Source organism: Mustela lutreola, chromosome 2 (assembly GCF_030435805.1).
Source record: "Mustela lutreola isolate mMusLut2 chromosome 2, mMusLut2.pri, whole genome shotgun sequence".
Taxonomy (NCBI): domain Eukaryota; kingdom Metazoa; phylum Chordata; class Mammalia; order Carnivora; family Mustelidae; genus Mustela; species Mustela lutreola.
The window spans coordinates 132,310,494-132,336,178 of NC_081291.1; the positions used below are offsets into that span (position 1 = coordinate 132,310,494).

General features: G+C 40.1%; 1 protein-coding gene and 1 long non-coding RNA gene across 7 annotated transcripts in view; one reads left to right on the forward strand and one right to left on the reverse strand.

Moving 5' to 3' along the window:
- Positions 1 to 316: 316 nt before the first annotated feature.
- On the reverse strand, positions 317 to 8,265 carry LOC131824896 (uncharacterized). The gene is made up of 4 exons (XR_009351030.1): positions 8,238 to 8,265; positions 5,965 to 6,017; positions 2,958 to 3,086; positions 317 to 607 (listed from the first exon to the last, which is right to left on the reverse strand). It is a non-coding gene; the product is annotated as an uncharacterized LOC131824896 (long non-coding RNA).
- A 1,004-nt stretch (positions 8,266 to 9,269) lies between these two features.
- Positions 9,270 to 25,685, forward strand: part of GOLIM4 (golgi integral membrane protein 4) — an 85,753-nt gene continuing 69,337 nt past the window's right edge. For all 6 annotated transcript variants that reach the window (XM_059163541.1, XM_059163546.1, XM_059163542.1 and 3 more), the window contains exon 1: positions 9,270 to 9,458. In XM_059163541.1, the coding sequence (XP_059019524.1) occupies positions 9,272 to 9,458 (187 nt within the window). In that variant the 5' untranslated portion in view covers positions 9,270 to 9,271. The remainder of the gene's footprint in view (positions 9,459 to 25,685) is intronic.

Here is a 25,685-nt window from a genome sequence, read left to right on the forward strand (position 1 = left end):
TTTCCCCAGATTTTTTTCTTTCTTTTCTATCTCGCTATCTTGTAAATTCCCATTATTTATTTTGGTCTTTGTCAGGGAACAAAAATAGATTTCATTGAGTGTTGTTTATTCACTCACTCAATTAAATTGTGTTCAGTGTTTATTAGGTACTAGATAGAGTGCTAGAGACCTTGTTGGTAAAGGCAGATATTGAGTGGGTCACATCTGAAGTTGATGCAGGCTGGCTGGGTCCGAGGACCGAGAGAGGTACCACAAGACCAGTCAAGAGGGTCCTTGGCTTCTCACACGCAGGACAGAAATCATACGGGAGCTGAGAGGAAGTGAGAGCAGAATTTATTTAACATATAGAGTGAGTGTAGAGACAGAGCATCTGAGAACCTCAGAAAGGAAAGAAGAGTGAATTTTGTCTTTGCTTGGGGCCTGGGATTTTTATTGATGGTTGTGTTCCAATGCACAGTGTCTTCTCAGGCATCTAGAAACTAAGATGAGGGTCTAGATGCTCTCCATAAGTCACTTATGCCCTGCAGCCAAGCGTCTTGATGAGTCTGAGATCTCAGGAAACATTCATGATGACCCAACCTAGTCACTCCTTAGATGTGCTGGAAGACTGCAAAAACAAAAAAAAAAAAAAAAAAGAAGAAGAAGAAGAAGAAGACAAAGAAGATGAAGATGAAGACGACGAAGAAGAAGAAATAAAGAAAGAAAAAAAAAAAGAAAAATCATTAAATCCTTGACTTTTACGAAGAGGACATACACCATCTGTTTTTTTTTTTTTTTTTTTTTTTCATTATATGAAAGATTCTATTTATTTGTCAGAGAGAGGGAGAGCATGCGCGTGCCAGCAAGGGGAGCTGCAGGCAGAGGGAGAAGCAGGCTCCCCTCTGAGCAAGGAGCCCAATGTGGGACTGGATCCCAGGTCTCTGGGATCATGACCTGAGCTGAAGGCAGATGCTTAACTGGCTGAGCCACCTAGATGTTTCACACTTTTTTTTTTTTATAAGGTAGATGTAATGTAAGGGTGAAGGTCCTAGCAAGAATAGAAGCAAGAAAAGGAGGATAAACAGTTTTTCATAGGGTTGCTTTAGTTTTCCCTGTCCCAAAGTCACTCAGTGAAACAGTTCACTTAATTCACTGCTGTTAGTGGAAGAGAGAGAGTGGGAAGATGTGTGTGAAATGGCTGCCCCAAGCTAGGTAGTCTACCCTCCTGTTCCATGTGTGATACCAACTCACTCTTTATAGAAAAACAGATCTTAGGATCAGGGATATGTTCAACAATGTTAAAACCAACATATGAGTAGAAAGCATCATTATTCTGAAGAGAATAGATTTTCATGAGTTATTGAAAATATCCACATTTTCCCCCTCTTTATCTAATTACTTAAAAGTAGCAGTATACAACAAATTATTTTTCTTTAAGCATTTTAACATGATTGCAATAATATCATTTGTGCAATTTCACATTCTCCTTTTTGCATTTAATGTTATGAAACATTTGTAAAAGTCATAAACTGCTTAGTAAACATATCTAACAGTTATACACAAAGTCTTTTATATACATAGAAGGTTTTATTTATTTATTTTTAAATATTTTTATTTATTTATTTGACAGACAGAGATCACAAGTAGGCAGAGAGGCAGGCAGAGAGAGAGGAGGAAGCAGGCTCCCTGCAGAATAGAGAGCCTGATGTGGGGCTCGATCCCAGGACCCTAGGATCATGACCTGAGCCGAAGGCAAAGGCTTTAGCCCACTGAGCCACCCAGGCACCCACATAAAAGGTTTTAAATGGGCCAATTACTGTTACTCAAAGCAGAGTCTGTTTTTCTTCTTAAATAAATACATACCGTTTTACAGATTCTCTATTTGGGATATTATCATACAATCATGCCCATTTTGGAGAGTGTGCACATTTAATCAGAGTGAATTAATACAAGTACACACAACCTTAGGCCTCTCAAACAAATTTCTTTTTCAGTTAGCCAGGTAGTCTTTTCAATTTTCTTCTTCTTAGTGACTCTTAAGACCATTCATTCCATAATTTATTGAGCCTCTAAAATGGAAAATGAACTATAATAGAACATTGCCTTAAGAAGTAACATTCCAGACATTCCAGTGTATTTAATGTGGCCCTTCAAATCTTTGACCTATCCCTCTCCACGAGCTCCTTGAAGAAATTCTTGTGTGTGCTAATCCAAAAATAAAAGCCCCCACAGCAAACTTTCCCTCAACCTCATCGCCTTTTCAAGCTCCACTCAATCTATCTTCTTTTGCAGGCAAATTATCAAAAGCAGAGTTAACCCTACTACTCCTCTTCCTTTACTTGTCCGTTGCCCATTTATTCCCTAGCGCACTGTAATCTTCCACTCCACCCCAGTCAGATCCTTCCAGGCCTCCTTGAAGGCTTTATCTCAACTTCCTTTGAGTTCTATCAACAAAGCTCCAAGTTCTCTTCTTAATACTTTCAGTTTCCCTGTTACTCCTCTTACACACCTTTTCTTGATCACCAGTTCCTCCTTTTACCTCACTAGTCATTTCTGTGTATGGTAGAATCCCTTAACTCGGCTGAACCAACTCACTGGATAATGGGAGGCTCTCTCCTCTGTCAGTGAGTCCCTTCCCTGTGCACTTCAGGGCTGAGGACTCCTGGCACTTAAACTAATCTCCGCTTGGCCTGTGTCTGCCTACCGAACTGAATGCCTCACAGAAACCAGTGGGTTGTTATAAAAGCCGCTTATGCAATTGCACTTGCTATTTTAATTATGTAATTTAATCAACTGTTATGTAAACTAATGAAATAGGAGAGTGAAAAAAATAAGAGTTGTTTCTATGAAAATCGAGATAAGTGATTTGGAAAAGCTCCATAATGGCTGGTATATGAAAGAAAAATTGTGGTCAACTTAGGTGAAAAAACCAAGAAAAGCTCCTTCCAACTAGACATATTTGCATTGAATGACCTTACCATACAAATATCCTGAAGATCTTGCCCCACTCAGTGAAGCAGAGACTGGAATCTGAACGATGTTCTTTGGCTTCAGCGGCTCAGCAGAGTTCCCACCAACAGATCTGCACACAAAACAAAGGCTTTGCCCTGCACCAAAAGAGAATGGAAGCAAAGTGATGTTTCTTTGTTTTGAGGGGTCTTTGCATCACTTTTCTTTTTCCCAGCTTGAACTGCCTCTGCTGATTAACCGATCCCATTGCCTGGTCTAACAGGAAATCATGGTTACATCATGAGGCCTCTTTTTCTCTTGCTTTGTTCTCTCCTTGAGTAATTTAATTTCCAGCCAGAGTTTTGATTTGGCCTTTAAATCAACAAGTACCAAATCCACAAGCTCTTCACTGGAAGGGTCCATGGTTCATTCATCATTATTTCCTCCACCTTTCATTTCGCTCCCCGCATTATGCCTTGCACACAATAACTACTTGAGAAAATTGTTGACATAGAAAACATAATGAAAACCTTAGTCCGTAAATTATAACCAAGGAATTAGAAATCTAGCTTGAATAAGTGGATTACAAAAGTCCCTTGGTTTAAGGCCATAATTCATCCATTCTCAACTATTAAAGAAGTTCAATTAATAAATATGATTGGAAAATTATCATTTTAAACTGGGTAGCTGATTTTTTTTTTTTTAATCAACTGTTAGTTTTCCAGAAAAGTATAAATAAATTTAGGTCGACAATGACAAGTATCACTACAAATTCAATTTTATCTAAATGAAATCTAAAGTTTATCTTCTTTCTTGAATCCTGTGGGTTCATTCTCTCTGAAATGAGGCAGCACAGATAGGATCATCCCTTGCATTTTACAGAGAGAGAATTAAGGTCCTAACTGTTCCTGACTTACTGTTGACTTCATAGATAGTTTGTAACTTAAACGGGATTTGTATCCTCCCAGTAGGCATCTTGAGTCACCTTTTGAATATTCCTGAAGCCCTTTACAATTGGGCAAGAGAATCAGGATCAAAGAAGCAAAAAGTGAAACTCTCTGTCCTTTATTATGACTCATCTACTTACCAGCCTATCTAGGATTATGCCATTAGGGTTCAGTCCTTTGGCTTACCCTATTTTCTCACAAAATTCTTGAGAACAATAATAAGCTAATAATTCATTCGTTAATATCTTCCTGTTAATTAATGGATCTAATTTGCTTTCCTTGGAATAACTGATTACTTGTAGGACAGTAATAGATGTTTTGAGGAAAATTATATTAGATTTTGTCCTTTGTCTTCAAGAAGGGAAAGACAGTGTGTGTATGTGGGTGGGTGATAGGGAGTGAAGGGCATAGTCCTAGACAAGGATCCTGGGAATCAAAAGATTCCTAGGATGTTGGATGCCAAGATTTAAAGAGCTGCACTAGAGAACAGAATGAGAAGGAGCAGAGCGAGGGAAGACATGTGTTTTTACTTCTCAGTTTTAACATGAGTAGAACTTAATGCTGAGGTAACTTGACTCTTAGGATCTTTTTCTTTTTTTTGAAAGTTTGGTCTATTTTATCTCTAAGTAAAACCATTGATAGTCCCTTTGTTTTGACTCAAAATATTCCTGAAACTAGAGCATAAAAAACATTTATGGAGCAGATTATGATTCCCTTAGGAATAGTTCTGAAATTGAATGTTAAATTTCTGACCAAGGACTTAGCATTGGATACGTCGTAAGTACGAAGAGCCATGTCCCATGACAATTAAGAAATTACTACATGTATCTATCATATAATACTAAAATTCTAATACCGATTCTATAAAATGGTCATGGATAAACCAAGCATGTCTTTTATACAAAGCAATCAACAAACTACACATTTTGGGGGGAACATTAAAAATGTCATATTTCATTGGCTACTGATCTTCCCACAGTCTATTTGTCTGAAGTCTCTGAAGACAGTGAGCTGGTGAAAAGCTGCCTGAATGAGCCAATAGAAGATTTGGGAAGTCCGCCTCACCTGAGTCTCACATACGGTCCTTTCCCATATATTCTAATATTCTATGAAACTAACTCTTTCCTAAAAGTGATATGTTAGCTATAATAAACATTAAGCAACAAATTCAAAATATTTCTTATGCCACCTTAGAATCTGGAAGAGTTTATGGTATGCTAGACTGTCCTGCTTTAGAAAGATGTTAAAGACATTTGAAATAATAGTTCTTATTTCTTTAGTCTAGCTACACATCTACAGATTTAGGGCCTCCTAAATATTTTTCATTTTTTAATTATGAAAAAATTTTCATACCTTTTTAATCTGCTAACAATTACCACCAGGTCATTAGCAAAATTTTGTGGAAAATGAGTTTCAAAATACCTCTTACAGAGTCCTCAAAAAAACAGAATACCTTAACTGTAGCTTTCTTTACTTCTCAAAACAGTACATGTAAGTGGCAAGCAGGAAGCCATGTGTTAATTAGGTGATAGCAAATGGGTGAAGTGGCAAAAAGGCAGAGATGGTAAGTATAGTTTTCTACAGAGGAAAAATGATAGTTGATTTCTGCAAAATTTACATGAAAAGGCTGAAGCTGTGCTTTATTAAATAACTGAGAAGTACTGAAACACCATTTACAATTTTATTTTTTAATTGCTATATAGTTGACATGTAACACATTAGTTTCAGGTGTATGACATAATGATTCAATTTAAATATTTATTGCAAAATGATCACCATAATTAGCATCCATCACCACACAGTTACAAATGTTTTTAAAAACAATTGTTTAATATTCATCACCTTTTCTTAGGTAGATGTCTCTTGCAAACTGTTGAATTCAATTTGTAGTAAAGAGATTTAATTCAAAAATTTCACAGACAATGGAAACTACTTAGTCTAGGATGGGTCATCTATTTTTACAAATTATACACCTGCTGTATCCCTCAACTATATATTCTTGCTTTTCCCTATTTTGAAAATGAACAAATTTTATTGAAATGACAAATTTAGTAAAACTAGAAAGAATGCTAAGATTTCCAAATATTACCTTAGTCCTTCTCAAATGTAAGGCCTTGAATCTTGAAGTTAATTTCTTCCTCCCTTAGAAATAAAATATTAAACTGATGAAATATCTCAGGATATATAACTTTTAAAATTTTATATATTGTTAAAAATATAGCATATAGAAATGTAATTATATAATACCATTTTAAAAATGATAAATAAAAATAAAATAGAACTAGCAACGGACCTCACAAGACCATTAGAAATAGTTCATCTGTTACAAGTTCTACCCAAAGGCAATGTTATGTAAATTCAATTTATAGACCCTGGATAGTTTCCCCATGTTGGCCTCTCAAAGGCTTTATACTGATATTTTTAAGAAACTAGCAGCATACTTCACCTTGGAAAAGTAATCTTATAAAGACACTGCCATTAGTGATTTTATATACTTCTACATACCCTTCCTGAATTTGAAATAATGGGTAAGTCCAGGTAATAATTTTTGTCCTCTTACAAATTTTATGACTAAAATATTGAGTTGTGTTTTATGGCCTACATTTATTATATTCTGTACAGTCAGCCAGCAGCTTTAGGCAAAGAATACCTTTGGAGTCTGAAATCAGATGCAAAGGAATCAGGGGTTTCAAATGAGTAATCATGTATTCCAGAAGCATAAGAATGTTCCAAAGATTCTGAAATACAACTAAATACTGCATACTGTGTAATGTGTGAGTAATAATTTCCCAATCCTCTGTACAATTTCTTCCTTCCTTTCTCTGTCTCTTTCCCTTCCTCCTTCCCTTTCTTTTCAGTTAAGATAATTTTGTCTCCTAGTATGGGCCAGGATTATTGCTATAAAACTTCATTTCCTCCAGAATAGTTTTGGTAGTACTTCTGGAGGAAGAGTTTATTTAGCAAATCATACTCTGATAATGGTAAGGACTTTTCATAAGGAATTTTAACAAGGTGGCAGGAATTACCCAGTCTCAATTTTTAAGAATAAATCTGAAAGAGGGAAATTGAAACAGTGGTAGATTGAGTAACAATTAAGACTATGGAGTATCTGTACGACAGAACAAAATTCTAAAACTTCCTTAAATAATTTTCTTTTTAAACCAGGTTCTCATTTTAACGGACCAGACACAGTTTGTTAATATTATTTGTTAAAAAAGAATGAGAATTTGGCTTCCACAGGAGAACAGCAGGATTCTAACCTAGATCCCCTTCTGCTGAACTCCTACATTTCTGCATGTTGTGGGTCCTAGAGCTATCACAGTCCCTTCAATAAACTTTGGTTTCTTTACCAAACTGTGAGGCTGATACTTAATCTGGGTATGATAAGTGAGATAGTGTTAATTGTAAATGAAAGCATTTGAACAATATAATTACTGTTATAACATTATTTATTAGGGAAAAGTAGATGCCTGGCAAACTTAGGTTTCATTAGGCTAGCATTTGTAATGAGGGTTATTTTATGGTTTTAGCATTTCAGAGTCTACCTAAAAAAGTTCTGCACCAGGGACCGACCATCTTTATGTTTAATGTGGCTACGCAGATCTACCCTCATTTTGAGCACTCGTCTATTATTGGTAGTGATAACTAAAGCCTGGTTAGAGTATCATAAAAACTATGCAGCATGAAATAAATTCCATGACACTTCTGAGGCATTTGAGAAATAATTTACTTTCTTAGAAGTTAGGTCAAGAGCAGAAACAAAATTATCATTCACGCCTAACCTGTATTCCCCCTCCTCAAGTACATAAAAAGAACAAAAGCACTGTTTTCTTTGAATTTGATTTTCTTTGAAGAGGTTTGTGATTATTACGTTTTACTTTGTTTTGCATAGGGAACCTTTGTTAGCCTTCAAAATGTAATTTAGCAAAAGTATGTACTTTTGCAACCAATCAAGCAAATACATATGACAAAATGTATGCATATTTATTTCAGCCTCTGAGATTTGTTTTCAAATTACTCTGTTTGGAGCCCGGGGAAGAGTATGAGATCATTCATTTCCCGTCTGCCAAAGGCAAGCTGATTTCCCCAACCCACATGGACAGTTGAGCAGTAAGTCTATCGTGTTAGCGTGCTTCAGTCTCCCGACTCGTGTCCTGCCATCCGTACACAGGCATTCATGCTAGCACGCGGATGGGGCAAGAGTCCACTGGCAAGACCTCTCCCGTGCGGCTACGCAAATTATGGGGACCGTATAGCCATCCCGTGTATCTGCTGCACCTGCCCTTTGGCTGGGGAAAGAAAGAAAGGGTATTCGGTAGAGTCTAAGCAGCGGCTTCCACCCATTCTCTCCCACTTACATACACGGTACTTTCTCCCCACGTGCATTCCGAGGGCTGGATCACACACATTCACTTGCACTCTCACACACGTGCGCACCATACCTCGCCCAGCCGCAAGCCGGGACACGTCGCCCGCGCACCCCAACCTCCCCGCTCCAGGCTCGGCGGGCTCTCCCCACCCACCCGCGCTCCACGTGGGCGCACCCCGGCGCCAGGCGGCCGCGCTGCCCACGGAGCCCCTCGCGGGCCCTCGCGGTGGGAGGGAAGGCGCGGCCCCGGGGTCGGACGGACAAAGCGGGCGTCCAATCGAGCCCCGCACTGCCTCCCCGAAGGGAGGGAGCGGCGGCTCTGACGGGCCCAATGAGCGGGGAGCCCGAGTGGGACTTCCTCCCGGAATCCCGTTGGCCAGAATAGCGGGGCCGTGGGTGACACGTAAGTTGGGTGGGAGGCGGCGGCGGCCGAGGTTCGGCAGCCCCGTCAGTGACACCGGCCCGTCGTCCCCCACACCCGGCCGGGCCAGCCGGTCCCCGCCCATCCACTACCCCGGCCGGCCGCGCGCGGAGGCGCCGCCTCGAGTCGGGTCTCTTTGTTGGGCGCGCACCCCCTCCTTTTGGTGGCAACAAAGTCGCGCAGTGGGAGCCGCCGCGAGGGGGCGGGGAGCGGCCGGGGCGGGACTCCGAGCGCCGCCGGGGGCAGCCGAGCCAAAAAGTGGGGAGGAGGAAAAGAGGCAGACGGCGTCTGGGGACCGGCGCGGGCACAGCCCGCTCGGAAGTATGCGGAGGGCCCCCTCCCGGGCCCGGGCACTCGCGGAGAGCCAGCCTCGCAAAAGTTTGCCGGCCGCTGCCCAGGCGGCGTCGATGGCTGCGCGCCCCGCGGCGCGCGGGGGCTGAGCGGGCGCCACTTCCCCTCGGGCCCCGCTTTTGTGTCTCGCGTCTCCTCCTCATGCTGCGTCCGGCCACCTCTTGCGGCGGCCGCTGCTGAGGCGCTCGCTCCGGCGGAGGGGAGGAAGGGACCGCGGCGGCGGGGGCGGCCGCGGCGCGGGGTCCAGGCGGGACTATGGGAAACGGGATGTGCTCCCGAAAGCAAAAGCGGATTTTCCAGACGCTGCTGCTGCTGACCGTGGTGTTCGGCTTTCTCTACGGCGCGATGCTCTACTACGAGCTGCAAACGCAGCTGCGGAAAGCCGAGGCGGTGGCGCTCAAGTACCAGCAGCACCAGGAGTCCCTTTCCGCCCAGTTACAAGGTACGGTTAACGGGACGCGCGCGGCCGGTGGCCAACTTCGCCCGGCGCCTGCCGCCCGGACTGGAAAAGTGGCTTTGGTGAAACGTTAGCGCAGCGGGTGCCACCTCTGACCATCGCGGACATCAGAGGCGAGCCCTGCTGGGCCGCCGGGTCCCCGAAGTGCCAAGGGAGATGACATCTCCACCTCCCACTTCCTCCGGCGGTTACGTTTGAAATTGGTGGCACCAGCCGCGGGTCCCGCGGGGCGTTGGATGGGCCGGCGCCCACTGAGCCTTTTACCCCATCACTTGTCAGTGGCCCAGCTCCAGTCTGCGCGGGCCGAACAGTAGCCTTTCCTCGGTTTCTGCCAACCCATCTCGGAGGGGCATGGTCTCGGTTGCTGTGTATTCGCTGTGCAGTTGACTTTGTCAGTAACATAAGAAATGGAGAGTTTGGCAGTGATTTCTCAAACCTTGCTGGGTTTTTTTCCCCCCAGGAGAAATTTAGCCGTGACCTAGCTGCCCAAACTAATGGCCCATTAGTTTCTGTTAACTTCATAGGATGACTTTAACGATGTTGGGAGTGTTGGAAAAGTCCACACTGCTACTGTTCACCATCCTGCTGGTGTGTTTTGGGAGGGGGGTGGTAAAAAAAAAAAGTTTATCTTGCTGAGTAACTTTTAGTTTGTCATAGAGGTGGGAGTGTATGTGTGTTGTGTTTTTTACAGTCAGCCTTGAGAAGCCCAAGAGAAGAAACACAGTTTTTCATTCTATCAGATACAGTGAACACAACTTGAGCCAGACCTGCGAAAGATTTAAAGTTCCTATCCTTCTATTTTAGAATCTCGTTTAATGTAAATTTCAGAAACATAAATGATGCATGACTGCAAAGTAAGCACCGTGTGGTCTTAAGAGCATAGTCACCCTATACATATTTTTTGAAAGCTTTTACTTGTGTCTAGTTTTCAACACTCATGCAGTCCTCTCCCCAACCAAAAATAAAAAAATAATACTAGAAAGCTGTGAGTAGTGAAATGTTGACACTCTTTGCTGATAATGCAAATATAGCTTATTTCATATTACTGGGAAGATACAAGCTGGATGGATGTTTGTGTCAGTGTATGTGTATACAAATAGAAAACAGATGCCTTTTCGTTGCTTCAGCTATTTTGAGTGTTTTCTAGTAAAAAAAAAAAAAAAAAGAAAATGACATGCTGCTGATTGCTTGGTCTTATTTTCTCTTCCCAACTTAGAAGAAAGGGAAGTATTTTTAGCTTACTGAAGCTGCATAGCCACAGGCAGTAAAAATATGTGAACTGGGTTTTTTTCTAAAGGCAAACCTGTTTTGATACAGACCTGGGTTAAGAACATTTTTCTTTAAACTTGTTGAAATTTACCCATGGCTTATCGTTGTTATTCAAATTCTGGATATTTATGTATTTACCTATTTACATAGAAGGCATTAGTGGTTTCCCTATGAAGTTCAGTACAGTTAGACAAAAGGAAAATTTTGTCATCTAATACTGCAAGGGCAGGACTGAATTTTCACACATATGGCTAGAAGGGGCATGTATGGTGGATTATGTGAGGTTGGTGCCTTAGTGTCTTAGTTTAGGGGACCCATGCAAACAGACACTGTCAAGTTTACCAGTACATCCTCAGCACTGCACAGTGCCTCACACTCATGAGGGAATCAATATATATTTATTCACTCAACAAATGAGCTGTTATCCTGAACTGTGGTGAGAAAATAAATCCTGCAGGCTATTGTCTGCTCTCTCAGGTTTCCCTTTCCTGTCTCTGCTTTTTGAAACAAAACAAAACAAAGTAACAGCAAAATATTTTGCCCAAGTAGAGCTTCTGCCTCAGCAGCCAATGCTGGAACTGTTTGACTGAGGCCCTGATTTCTGAGTCACCGCCTGTATTTGCAGTATGCTTGCTTGCTTGCTTTCAAATTTAATTTTTTCCCAGTGTTCCAATATTTGTGGTATTTCATTTTGAAAATCAATCTCAATTTTTTTTCTCCTTTGATTTGCCGCCTTTTGGTGGTGATGGTGGGGCGAACGTGGTGGTAAGTGACAATACAAGGCCATTAAAATCTTCAACATTTGTTTTGTTGCAGATGAAAAAATGTAGCTAGTTCAAGTGGTTGCTAGTTCAAGGCCTTAATGTCAGTTTCTTAAAGTATTTTGCCATTTCCTCTTGAGTTGTGGTGCTGCAACAATTATAACATGGTTATGCATAAAGAATTATTTCCTAAGCAGGCTGTAGTTTCTTCTTATTTTTTAATGGATTGATGATTGACTTCTGTAGCATTTATTTTGGATTTCACATCTGCATGCCATTTAATGAGGATTTTTCTGACAGTATGCCGCTTTTGCTTCCCTTTCCAATGACAAATGACATTTTACTCAGCAGCGCTGTGTTGTACCACCTGCATAGATTTGTTTTGAAGGCATTAGGCTCTCCATTCTTAGGACTTGTTTAGTTAAGGGAGATCTCTTGACCTGGCTTGGATTAAAATCAGAGTTAATTATGAGTGGCCTTTTTTAGAAAAAAAAAAAAATATGTTACTCTTGAAATGTTTACATTTTGGCCCCGTAATCTGAAGGTATACATTTGTTAAGTGAGCATTTTTAGGTCATCTTCAGTTTAAGGATGGGTTGTACTCCAGAGATTATTTTGAAAGTAGGTTATGTCTAACTCCAAGTGCCTTTTGCAGTAGACCTGTGCCATAAATAGGAGACAGTAAAGGGTGACCTGGGGAAAGTTCCAAGACTAAGCAGCCCCCTTTCCAGGAAAAACAAATGTCTATGTCTGCCAGGCAATATATCTGTTTACTTCTCTATCTCCCACTTCTGCCACATGGAAATTACACTGAGCAGTGGGGCAGAGATTATATATTGGTGGCAGAGGCAGTAGTTACAATCTTTGACCAGCACAGTGTTTCCTTAATCTCTTAAATTTTTTTAAAACTGCTTTCAGGTGGGCCATACCCCACTCCTGGTCATACACAGTGTTTCTTAGCTCCCATTGCCCATTAGAATCAGTGGGCAGATGCCAAACCAAATCAGTCACCATCTGGGGGGGTTGAAACCCACATGGTGCCCTCCCCAGGTGATTACAACATGCAGCCAAGGTTGAAAAGTGCAACCCTGTAATCTTAAAACTGAGCCACTTGACACATTTACTTTACTTGGCCGCAGAGACATCTGAGGGTTTTGTTGTTGCTTTTCCCCTAGCATGTGATTCAAATTCTAGCCCTGCAACTTTTTGTGTGAACTTGGCCCTCATTTTTCTTCTTTATAAGATGGAGATTAGAATGATCTATTTCACAGGGATAACGAGAGGATAAAATAATGAATGTGTAGAAGCTCCTAGCACATCCCTGGCACATAGTAGGTACTGCTCCTTAAAGATGATCTGTTACTATCATCATGGTCCCTGTGTGAGGTAAGGTATTTCACAACTTTCTCTTCCCACGTTTATTATGGGTAAATGTTTTAAAATTGACAAAATTTGTTTTTATAATTAGCTACCTCCTTTTATTTTACCTGATTGGACATCAAATGAAATGGGTAAATGGACATAAATCCAGATACTTTCCTCCAGAGAAAGGACCTTCAGTGACAATTTAAACTTAAAAAATTAAAGTAGGGTTACTGATTAACTCTCTTTGTCATACCTGATAAGAAGAGGGTGTATCTCCTAGTGGTAGGCAATAACCTTGTGTAACAGGATCTGGAATAGAGATGGAACTATTTACATTTTTTAAAAGTAGGGGCGAATAGCCCCTCATTTCTGAAACATTTTTGCAGTGCTTTTCGTCTTCCCAGTGATGGCCAGAAACCATTAAGAAAAGGTTTATTTAATGTTTCCTATGCTCCTGTTCCAGATCAATATCCTAGAACTATTTGAAGTAAAAAAAAAGGTGGGGGGCCCTGGGTGGCTCAGTGGGTTAAGCATCTGCCTTTGGCTCAGGTCATGATCCCAGGATCCTGGGATAAGATTACCGCTTTGAGCTCTTTGCTCCTCGGGGAGTCTGCTTCTCCTTTTGCCCCTCCCCCTGCTCATGCGCTTAAGTTCTCTTAAAAACCTTTTTGAAAAAGTTTGTTGCTTCTAAGGCTCATACTGTTATTTAAGTTAGTTGTCCCTTACATTGTGTTTTCCTAACACGGGATGGCACACTAGCCTGTGCATGAACATATCACATTGGAACTGGCGGCTTCTTTGTTTTCAGCCTCCCCTGAATCTGCTTAAAAAAGAATAAAAGTCTCCTTCAGCTCAGGGCCAGGCTTTCTTTCATCTCCAGCGCCTGGTGCCTGGCATATAGTCAGTGCTCAGTAGAGAGTAGGTCTATACCTCTGTGGTGTTTTCTGTCTGCTTATGAATGTACTTCGTACAGTGGGCAGGGAAATGTGGTGGATACAGGCTGAGGAGTCAGAGCACTTAGGTTTCAAGGCTTTCTGTCTTTTTTTTTTTTTTTTTTTTAAACCAGCTGTATGATCTTGGGCAAGTCACTTCTCTGGGACCCACTTTTATCGTAGGTTATAATCAGAATAATAATGCTTATAATAGGTTGTCATGAGGATCAATCATGTTAGCTGGCATACAGTGCTTAGAAGTATAAGGCTTACATTTTGGACTATACAACAGAGTGGTTCACAGAACTCAGTGATTTTAGATCCATGAGCAATGGCTGTGTGTGGTATTAGGTATTCTCATTTTCAAGTGCAAAATTAGGCCTTATAGACATCAATGAGATACCGTTCATTAGATGAACACTTTCATTTAAAAACCAGAACAGAATTTAAGTTCTATAGTTTTATTTGTAAATAAATCCCTTGCCCTAAAATGCATTCCTTGAATAAAAGATGAAAGCTTCTAGGTACTTTGTGAAAATCTGACTCATTTAAGCATTCTGTTAAATATATATGATTTGCACAGATTTGTATGATTCTACATATTGTGTCTGCCTTAGTCATTCCAGTAAATTGGAATGTGCCCATATTGGTTGACCATATAAGAGAATTTCTCATTATTTGTGAGCCTTTGGTTTAGGTCCCGGATAAATTGGAAGCTTTACTTTGACTTTATTCTCTTCTGCCTTTCTAAGGAGATTTTCTTTTTTTTTTTTTTTTTTTTTTTGACATTTTTTTTTTTTAATTTTTATTTTTTATAAACATATATTTTTATCCCCAGGGGTACAGGTCTGTGAATCACCAGGTTTACACACTTCACAGCACACACCAAATCACATACCCTCCCCAATGTCCATAATCCCACCCCCTTCTTCTAAGGAGATTTTCTTATAGGGCTGGGGCACCGGACAATTTCAGGGACTTAAGGAATGGGTGACTTGGAGTTGGAGAACTGATATGCAACAGATTGGAGAGAAACTAAAAGAGGGAAGAGAGGAACAGGGGACTGCTACCATTTTATGACTTTAAAAAACATTGAGGAATATTCTTGCTCACATGTTTATGTCTCAAAAAAGAGAAACAGGGACTAGCGAAGGGAGATTGGTTTTGGCATCAAATACTGTTTGAATACAGCTCTGGTGCTCATGGGTGGAGACCTTGAACAGGCAAGTAATACCTCCGGGCTTGAGTTTCTTTATGTTGAACTGGGGATAACAATGTCTATTTTGTGCACTTGTGTAGATTGTAAATAATACACCCAAAATGACGAGCATGGATCTTGGAACACATTACTACTGCATTTAAGTAACCAGGATTTCTGGGTTAGCATTGGGCTACTTTTTATTTTGCTCACTGTTTACTGCATCTAGAAGGTACTAGTGTTATTAGTTGTGGCCTAAATATGGCTCTTTTCAGAGCTAAGTCCCTAACTTGGTTGAAACTTTCATTTAAGACATTCTCACTCTGTCTTTTCTACTGTATTGACCCTTTCTTTTTTTTTTTTTTTTTTTTTTTTTTAAGAAAGAAAAGGCCTGCATACACTTAGGTGGTATCAACTAAGAGTTGCTGTTTTTCATTTTGACAAATAAGTGTTTCTATTTTGTCATTGAGGACAAAATGTTTTTGCTACTTTTGCCAGTCAGTGCTTTGTGGAGTTTGTAGCTTTGGAAGTAAAAGTTATATTATATATAATACAACTTTATTATAAGAGAATAGTGGCAAGCTGTTTTTCCTTTCAAGCCACTGTTATTTAAAGTGAATGTATTTTGATAGAATTTTGAAAATTTATTTGAAGAAACTAAATTATTTTAAATACATAACATTTGTTGAATGTCTGCCAGGTTCAAGGGCCCTGTTAAGCACGTTACGTGCATTTTTTTCTTCTAACAGTGACATAAGCTTGTTAATGTGAGTGAAAGATCTGAGGCTCAGAGGGGTTAATTAACTTGCTAGTGTCAAGGTCAGATCTAATGAAATTGAGCTTAGAACCCTAAAGTAACTTCCCAGCTGTGTTCTTTCCACAGCACTCCATTGCCCTCAAAATTATTTTAGCATGTCTCATGACAATATTGACGGTTCTGAGAAAGTAGGTTAGGTGGGTTGTATGAAGAGTCAAGATAAAATTTAGAATCAGAAGTAACAGGGTGATTATTTGATGAGGCATGTCCAGTGTGTAGGACATTTGCTGCTGTTACAAAAGGTAATTTTGGTTGATACAGAGTTGATTTTAGGTGGTACGTAGGTGCTGCATTAAATAACATTGAATCATATCTAATAAGAACCTTAAGCCCTTTTGAATTCACTTTCAGAGTTTTCTTGACAAGTAGAAACTCTCAGTTTGATGTTAGAATCTCTCAGCTATAGTTACTCGTTTGTTTTCTCTCAGAGAACTGAATAAGGGCAACCAACAGTTTGACAGTTAGAATTTAATAATTGTCGTTTATTGCATTTAAAATTAACAGTCACTATATCCATGAATACCATGTAAGTTACATTTTTCATTTACAAGGTAGTAGTGTACAGAAGTTTTGTAGAAGTTTATTTTAGGGAAAAAAATGAAATTTGGCAACTCATAGTACCTGTACAGTTCAAGTATGAGTACCTGCATGTCTGTAGTTCATGAATGCATTAACTGATTGAATCTGCTACAGACAATGAATTTTACAGTTAAAGAAACAATCCTGAAGCGGAATCATTTATCATTTATCTCAAGTCCACATATCCTGACTTCCAGTACAACATAGCATTCCTCTACTGTGCTCTGCTGTCCCTGGAGATCAGCACCCTCTTCTCAGTTTCAGCAGAAACTATTGCTATTTTTAAACAATGCTTTGTATTTCTGAATGGCATATCTGTGTTCTTGTTTTTATTGGCCAGTGAGTGCTTATTCAGGGGACATGCCAGTCATTGCCCTTCACTAATAAACCTCACTAAATAGGCTTTAGCCTGGAGGGATGTAGGCATGAAATAAATTGCTCTTTAAAATAGTATGACATTTTAAAAAATATTGCCTTAACTATTTTTTCATATATAAAATGTCACACTATGATAGATTGTGAATAGAAAAGTAAAAGATGGGCTGTCATTCTGAAAGATAAGGTATCACATTTGAATGACAGTTTCCTTTCTGTTGAGAGTGCATTTAAGAAAAATATATAATCATTTTAGAAGAGTCGAACATTTCCATTTCACATATCCATTTAAACCCCTTCTTTAAGTGGAGTTTTTGTTATAAACAACAACAAAAATTCTGCAAATCAGGATATTTTAAGCTTTGACATTGCTTGTATGATCTCGATAATAGTGATGATGTTGTATAATAGATACTGTGAGCAGATTAAAATTGCGCAGCTGTTAATTACTTATTTACTTAACTTGGTTAGTGTAGGATAGTTTATTAAGTTTTACATTAATGAGATTTAATCTATAATCTCTCAACCTATTAACACACATTGATTTTAAAAAGGATTTCATATCCTTTTTTAAAGGTTTGATGCTATAAAACATGTTAATTTGCACTGATGTCAAGCATCGCTTTCATGAGAAGATGAAAAATAGCTTGTCTTCACTATGTAGGTGAGCATCAGCTCTAAATCCAGAAGTCATCTAAGTTTGATCTGGGTATGGGTGAGGCTCCTTGGGTATAGTTCCTTAAGTATAGTTCCTTGTCATCTGTGAAACTAGAGTCAAGATAATGACCTCAAAACAACCAATGTACAGCAATGAAGCCGACATAAGATACCTACATGTTCTTGTTCAAAAAAGGGTAAGATGCATAGTATGTAGGAGTCACTGGTCCATAGCTGTTCTGAAATCCAGCTAGGCAGAAATTCCTTGACTAGGTTTCCAGACCTGGGGATAATTCTCCCATGTCTCTTGATTCTACTCCTTGGGCTATTGGCTCCACTCTCTGAGTCATTTTTCCTTTTTTCATGAAAGGTAGCATGTGTTTTGCAGCTGAGTTTTCTCAGCCTGCTTCCTGATAATAGAATATTAGGGGGATGTATGGCCTTTTTTCATTTATTACAGTCTCTGGTCCTTTCATTTTCTAAACTGGAAGGGTTTCTGCTCATAAAATCCTCTCAAAACTTTTGTCAGTCTCCTGTGAAACTTGGGGATTTAGTCTATTAGACAAAAAGCACACCCACATATTTCCTGGAGATAAATTCTTCTCTGACTTGGGGCTTCTGCTAAGGGATAGGGAGTGGCCTTTCACTTTCCAAAAGCCTTTTGATAGGATCTCTGTGTCATACCCTTATGTTTTTAGGAGACCTATGGTCTGACTGAATAGCTCTTTAAGAGGCCATATTTTGGGGACCCCTGGGTGGGTCAGTTGGTTATACCTCTGACTCTTAATTTCACGTAGGTCATGATCTCAGGGTACTGAAATCAAGCCCTGTGTCAGGCTCCCTGCTGGGTGTGGAGTCTGCTTGGAATTCTCTCTCTCCCTTTGTACCTCCTCCCAACCCCGCTTGCACATGTGTGTGTTCTCTCTCTCAGTAAAAGGGGGGGGGGAGTGGGCAACATTTCTAAGGTCTTAACAAGGATTTCTGAACAACATCTTTTGTCTCATCTTTAGACCGTGCATTCTCTGATAATTTTCTGGAATTAATCTTTGCATGGAAGCTGTTTCCTAACTTAGCATTGTTTGCGGTCTAGAGACGCTGAGAATTTTCAAAACTATCAAGTCCTTCCTCCTTTTTGTTTAGCAGTCCTTCCCTCAGTTTATCTTCTCACAGTTTACTATAATCAGCAGGAAGAAACCAGGTAGCATCCTCAGCACTTTGCTGGAAGATCTCAGCTCAATTACCCAGTTCATTCAGCACTTTTTTTTTTTTTTTTCACTTCTCATGTAACTGCAAGTGAGTGCAGGTCATGTAACTGTACATAAATGTGGGTTTTGTTAAACCTCTTGCCACTACCTAATTTCCAGTTTCCAAAAAAAATTTCCTCATTTTTATTTATGCCCTTCCTAGCGATCTCTTCAAAGTCCCAAACTCTGTGAACAATATGTTTCAGGTGCTTTGCACATTGACTCACACTCTTCTTCTTCTTCTTCTTTTTTTTTTTTAAAAGATATTATTTATTTATTTGACAGCACAGCAGGGGGAGCAGCAGGCAGAGGGAGAGGGAGAAGCAGGCTCGCAGAGCAGGGAGCCTGATGTAGGGCTCAATCCCGGGACCCTGGGATTATGACCTGTGCAGAAGGCAGATGCTTAACAACTGAGGCACCCAGGTGCCCAGACTCACACTCTTCTGAAGGCCCATTACACAGTTCCAAAGCTCTTCACCTTTCAGATTTTTGAGATGGCAGCACCCTACTCCAAAATCTATATTGGTTATCCTATTGCATAGCAAATTATCCCCAAACAACAAATGTTATCTTACAGTCACTATGAGAAAGGAATCTGGGCTTGGCTGGGTGATTTATTTTTCACGATCTCTCATGATGTTTCAGTCAGGCTGCTGAACAGGGTAGTACTAATCTGAAAACTTGCCTGGGATTGAATGATCTGCTTCAGAATTCACTGATGTGCTTGTTGGCAGCCTCAGAAGATCCGCTTTTAATCTCACTCATCTGGGCCTTTCCCTAGGATTTTCTACAGTTCTACCATGGAACTTAAAAAATGATAGCTGGCTTCCCTCAGGGCAAGAGATCCAAGGGAGAGCTAAAGAGAGAGTGTGCAAGAACCTAAGATGAAAGTGAAAGTATTTTAATAACCTCAGTTTTGAAAGTGATACCCCATCACTTCTGCCATGTTGTGTTCATTAGAATTGAATCCCTAAGTTCAGTCGATCCTTAAGGGAAGGGGTTTATGAGAGCATGAATAACAGAAGGTGGGGGCATTGGAGTCATCTTAGTAGCTGCCTACCACAAAGTGGTAGGTAATAATGTCATTACTGTCATTGTTGGCAGTATTATTACCAAGGTTGTCATAAACTCACATTCATTGCGCTTGCTCTGTAGCAGGCACTGTTCTGAATTATTTTCTTTGATGACCCAACATAATACTTTTTTAATAAAATGCGCTACTACATATTTTAATGTGATTTATTATTTCATTTGAGATATATTAGCAAGAAATGGCATTTGAAATCGTGGCACTTTAGAGAGAAATTATCTGGTATTTAAACCATTTGATCTCTAAGGATTGAAATTAAGAGTGTCAGGTAATTCTCTGAAATATAAACCCAACTAGTAAGCTGCCAAAGGAAATCCCACAGCAGACAGCATATGTCCTTGAGGAGTTTCAAAATCCATTGGCAATATGTGAAAAGTTCTCACTCATACAGTTGACTGTATTTCTTTGCCAAATACATAGGAATGCAGTGCACGGTGTTTGTTCATATAATATTTTTACTTCTGATTTTATGGACTGCAGTCCTTGGTAAACACCTTATTTGATGGTCACAAGATAAATTTTGAGGGGAATGAGGTTTACTGGTCTTAGAAAGATAATATCTTTGATTTAAAGAAAGAACATTAATTGCATCCCTGGTGATTTCAACTTGTTCATTGGTCTCTTTGAAAATCAAGTTTAAAACATTGCAATGAAAGAGTACACTTTCATGATATTAATAAAAATAGAGGGACGCCTGGGTGGCTCAGTTGGTTAAGCAGCTGCCTTCAGCTCAGGTCATGATCCCAGCGTCCTGGGATCGAGTCTCACATCGGGCTCCTTGCTCCGCAGGAAGCCTGCTTCTCCCTCTGACTCTGCCTTCCACTGTCTGCCTGTGCTCTCTCTCTCTCTCTGACAAATAAATAAATAAAATCTTAAAAAAAAAAAAAATAGATTATAAGAGAATATTATGAAAAAGTCATTAAATGTTTTCTAAACAATTATTATTCCAAATTCATAGTATGACCTCACTCTTCTTAACTCTTCTTAACTATGACCTCACTATTCATATTTTAGTAATTAGAAATACGAGATCAGTATTTCTCACAACTCTGAGATCAAGACCTGAGCTATGATCAAGAGTCAGACGATTAAGCAACTGAGCCAGCCAGATGCCCCAAATATTTCTATTTTCCATTTGTCTTCTGTTATACCTTCCTAAGTGAATTTCTATAAGAGATAGGATTGGGAAGTGGATAGAGAATATCTTGTCAAAATGTGTTTGAGGCCATGTTCCACTCAAGAATCAGGCAAGTTCTCTCTTTGTCAGTGAAATGTTGCTGTTGAATTTCTGTGAAATTCTGTGAATTGCTTCCTTCTGTGAAGGAGGGTGATTCTCTTCCGCTCCACTGCTACCTGTGTGGGTGCCAGATTGCTGCCATGAATCTCACTGATACTCTGGGTTCCTGTGGACATCTTTTCCTTTGTGATATTCACATGGATACCATTTAGTCCTTTGTGAAACGTTGTCGTGTTACAGGATTTCTTTTCCTTTAGTGCCCACCATTCTTGGTCATGCCACTTTGAAGAATGAGGAGGTAGACCAGACAGTGGTGGGCACCAAAGCTAAGTTTATTGAGTGATAGTATGATGCTCCGAAAAAGGGAAGGACCCCAAGAGGGTTGCCACTGGAATTTCTAAGTCTAGCAGGTTGTTATTGTTGTTGTTTTTAAGACTTTATTTATTTGAGAGAGAATGAGTGAGAGAACACAAGCAGGGGCAGAGGGAGAGAGGGAGAAGCTGGCTTTCCACTTTCCACTGAGCAGGGAGCCTGATGCTGGGCTGGATCCCAGGATTCTGGGATCATGACCCGTGCCAAAGGCAGATGTTTAACTGAACCACCTAGGTATCCCAGTCTTGGGGCTTTTATAGGCTTGTTGTCGGGCTGTTTTAATCTGATTAACCCTCCAGGATCCTGTTACCAATGAGGTTTTTATCATTTATCTGTCACATGGGAAAGGGTGGATTTCTTCTTCCAGGGTGTTGTAAAATCCTTTTAAGCATGGTTTCCTTTTAGAGTTGAGGTGGGGCTAGGAAGGGCCTTGTTCCTACCTGCCTTTCTTCCATCTGTCCTCATTAGTCTTCGTTCTATGTCCCAAAAACCGAAATATAAAAAAAAAAAAATTCTCTACATGTTCTACAGTGTAATGTTACCATGTACAGTGTGGTTCTTAGGGAGACTTAATAGGCTGCATAGTTTTTTTCCTCATATATCTTTTGCTCTCGGTTGATTATTATTCATTTGGATTAAGGTAGAGGATGTACTGTGTTGTTAAACTGTCTAAGGAAGCAATAGCTCCTAACCCAGTTAGCTAGAATGTTGCTTTTGTGAGTGATTATCAGACTCCTTTAGACCCCAAGAAGTCTTCATCTGAGGGTCCCATGGTAGCAGTACTTTGAGTAGAGGGTGAGTCTTTAAAGAAAGACTACTTTGTTTTATTGTAGACCTCCAGCTGTTCTCAAAACTGCCTCCTACCCAGCAACAACTAATTCCTAAGGCCACATTGTGTATCTCATCTGTGACCCTCTCTTCTTTAAGGATGGCATTTTCTATTTGAGATCCATGGGGGTCCATGAACTTCCTGAAAATATATGTCAGTTCCATATATGTGTCTTTTTCCAAGACGGAACCCATAGCTTTTTTTATCAGATTCTCAAAGCATCAGTGACCTAAAAAAGGTTATAGCTTAGGGCAAATTCCTTCTTCTGAGGTCTTTTTAAGTCCATCTTGGAATTTGACCTCCCTTGGTTCTACCCCATGAATCCTCTAGAAAGTGGCTGCATTTGTAATGGGGTAGTCAGTGCTCAGTGCTATTTCCCAAAAGCCCTAACCCATTCCACCCCTTTCAAATTTGAGATTTCTGATTAGGGACTTAAATGGCACTTTATAAACTGCATTCCTAGAATCCACTAGTAATTGCTTAGTAAATAATAAAAAATACCTTGTAATTACATGAGGAACTTATACCTTCCAAATTTATATTCATGATAGCATTTGGTCCTGGAAGTAAATACAGAGAAAAGCAATATGCTATATCATTACAATTTTAAATTTAAGGAAACAGAAGTCACACAGCGTGACAGTGACACACTTGGGATTGATATTCTTATTGTTTGAATCCTAACTCAGAGATCTTAGTTATCGTCCGTTTCCAAGGTCCCCTCACCCTGGAAATAAAATGAGGTTTTAACAATATTCACAAAACAGAGTTTCTGACTTCACCTTCTCAGAGGGAACTCTTATCCTTTTTAGATTCTGGCAAGCAGTGAAGAATATTCCCAGATGGTGACTCACCTGGACTTGAGAGCTGGTCTCCTTGGAGTCCACCTGTGACCGTAAATGAACCAATGAGAGTCTGTCCACCTGATACACAGCAAGCCCGTACAGACGGACTCAGGGCTTCTGCAGTGAAGAAAGGCTGTTTATTGGTGTGGCCCCACCCAGGAGAATGGGTAGCTAATGCTCAAAAGCCTGGAACTCCCTAATTGCTTGTGTGTGAGGGTTTTTGAGGACAAAATTGGGGACAGAGGTCTTCTGAGAAGGTGCATGTTGTTGAGTGAAGGCCCATGGAGTAATGGTAGCAGATGTTACTTGATAACTTAAGGCCCCACTTCATGTGGTTCCCCCATGGTCTGTTCCATCTCTGGAGACTTGGACTCTGAAAAATACCTTTGTTCTAATATGTGAAAGCTTTCATTAGTGCTGATTAATTACATATCCTACAGGTTCCTTTGAATGATAAGCAAGCATTCCTATCCCTGGAGCCTAGGCCTGTGTGTTTCTTGGTTGTCAGGTCCTTCCTGGGGGTGATATGACCCCTAGTGCTTATTCTTACCTCTGAACTGATACATTCTAGCTCCACTCCCTGCCCCTACTTTCCTTTTTGTCCACAGAAGGTACGACTGTCTGCCCAACCTGCTGCTTCCTGCTTCATCACTGCAGCTTTCTGCTGTCTGGCCAGTTAACCTTTTTCCAGTTTGGATCCTACATGCCCTGGAGGATCCAAGCAGGTTCCATAGGGCCTGGGCCCCAGGGTGAGAGGAATGATACTCACTGTGATACACTTGGCTTCATTACCCTTTCCAACCATCTCTGGTACATTGTCCTTGATCCAAAATTAGAGTGTTAGGGGATCCCTTACCTTAATAATAATAATAATAATAATAATAATAATAAAGTAATTATTTTTTTAGATTCCTCTGAATCTTGGGCTGTAGACAGAGCTTAAGCTCACTCTGGGATCCTGCTGACTTTTACCAGAGGCTGTCACCTCCTGATAGCATCTGTAGCTTCACCTTTACTTCACAGGGGGGCTTTGAATCTCACCACTCAACTGATTCTCCAGCTGTGCTTTTTAGCTTCCAGATGTAGAAGTCAAATCACTGCTAAATAAATCATAGATTAGTAGGGCAGGAAAGAATGTTTATAGAACCCAGGTTGCAAAGAGTAGCATATGGATATGTTTTGGTTTAGCCCACACAGCGCTCTGAAAAATTTCACGGTAGTTGTCTACATGAAAAAAGAAAGATATTTTATGTAAACATCCAGATTTCTGACTTTATTTTAAAAGCCCAAAAATGCCTGGACACTGTTCTGCATTCCTGCATGGTGAGTGGCACACATCTTGATTGGGTCATGTGGGCTTCAGTTGGCAGAAATTCTCCCTGGGATTTCTGTATCTTAAATAATAACTTTTTAGTTTATCAAGGAAGAAAGTGAAACTTCAAGAGATGGAAAGACTGACACCTGTGCTGTCCAACATGGTAGCCCCTGGTCACAGGTGGCAGAAGCATTAAAATGCAACTGGTATGACTGAGGAACTGAATTTCAAATTTTAACTAAAATTTGTTCAGAAGTTAAAAGTTCAGAAGTTAAAACTAAAGCATAGTTGGGGAGCCTGGGTGACTCAGTTGGTTAAGCATTGGGCTCTTGATTTCTGCTCAGATCATGATGATCTCAGTCCTGAGATCAAACGCTGGATCAGGCTCTACTCTCAGTGTGGAATCAGCCTGAGATTCTCTCTCCTCTGCCTGTCCCCCCTCCCCTGCTTGTGTTTGCTCATGTGCACTCGCTCTCGCTCTGAATAAATAAATAATTTTTAAGAAAATCACAAAACTAAAGCACTGTGAACTATTTTTCTGGAGAACACTGCTTTGTTCTGGTGGCACTACGTTTTGGTGACGTGCTATGTTGTATTAGATGTGATTGGTATATTGCAGTGCACATATACTTCTTTTTAAACTGTGGCTACTAGAAATTTAAAAGTCACAAATGTGATTCACAGTGTGCTTCTGTTGGACAGTGCTGATCTGACCGAGTTCACGTAGCTTGCTGGTGGCAGGTCTGGAATTTGTCAGCAGATATCCACAGCTCTAACTGTATTTTTTCTCCATTACTAAGGTAGTGTCCATTTTTTTTTTTCTAATTCTCAAAACCTTTTTTCATTATAATATATTCTCTCACAAATTCCTATGGGAATTTGTTTTTTCCTAATTTTTACGTGGTACATAATACAGAAGTAATTTTATTATTTATTTACTTATTTATTTATTAAATACTTTATTTGAGAGAGAGAGAGAGAGCATGAGAAAGAGAGAGCATGAGCGGGGGTGGAGGGAGAGGCAGAGGCAGAGGGAGAAGCAGACATGGAGCAAGGAGTCCATATGGGCCTGAATCCCAGGACCCTGGGATCATGACCTGAGCCAAAGGCAAATGCTTAACTGACTGAGCCACCCAGGTGCTCCAGAAGTGATTTTATATAAAAGAAAATTTAGCTCTGTGTATTCTCAGCAATTTAATAATAAGCCAACTTTAAATTAAATTAATATAATATATAGGCTATTTTTAATTTTTTTCTCATTGTTAGTGACAGTGACATTTTCTCTGAATTATTTGTGTTAGAAAGCATTTTTAAAAATACGTCTAGG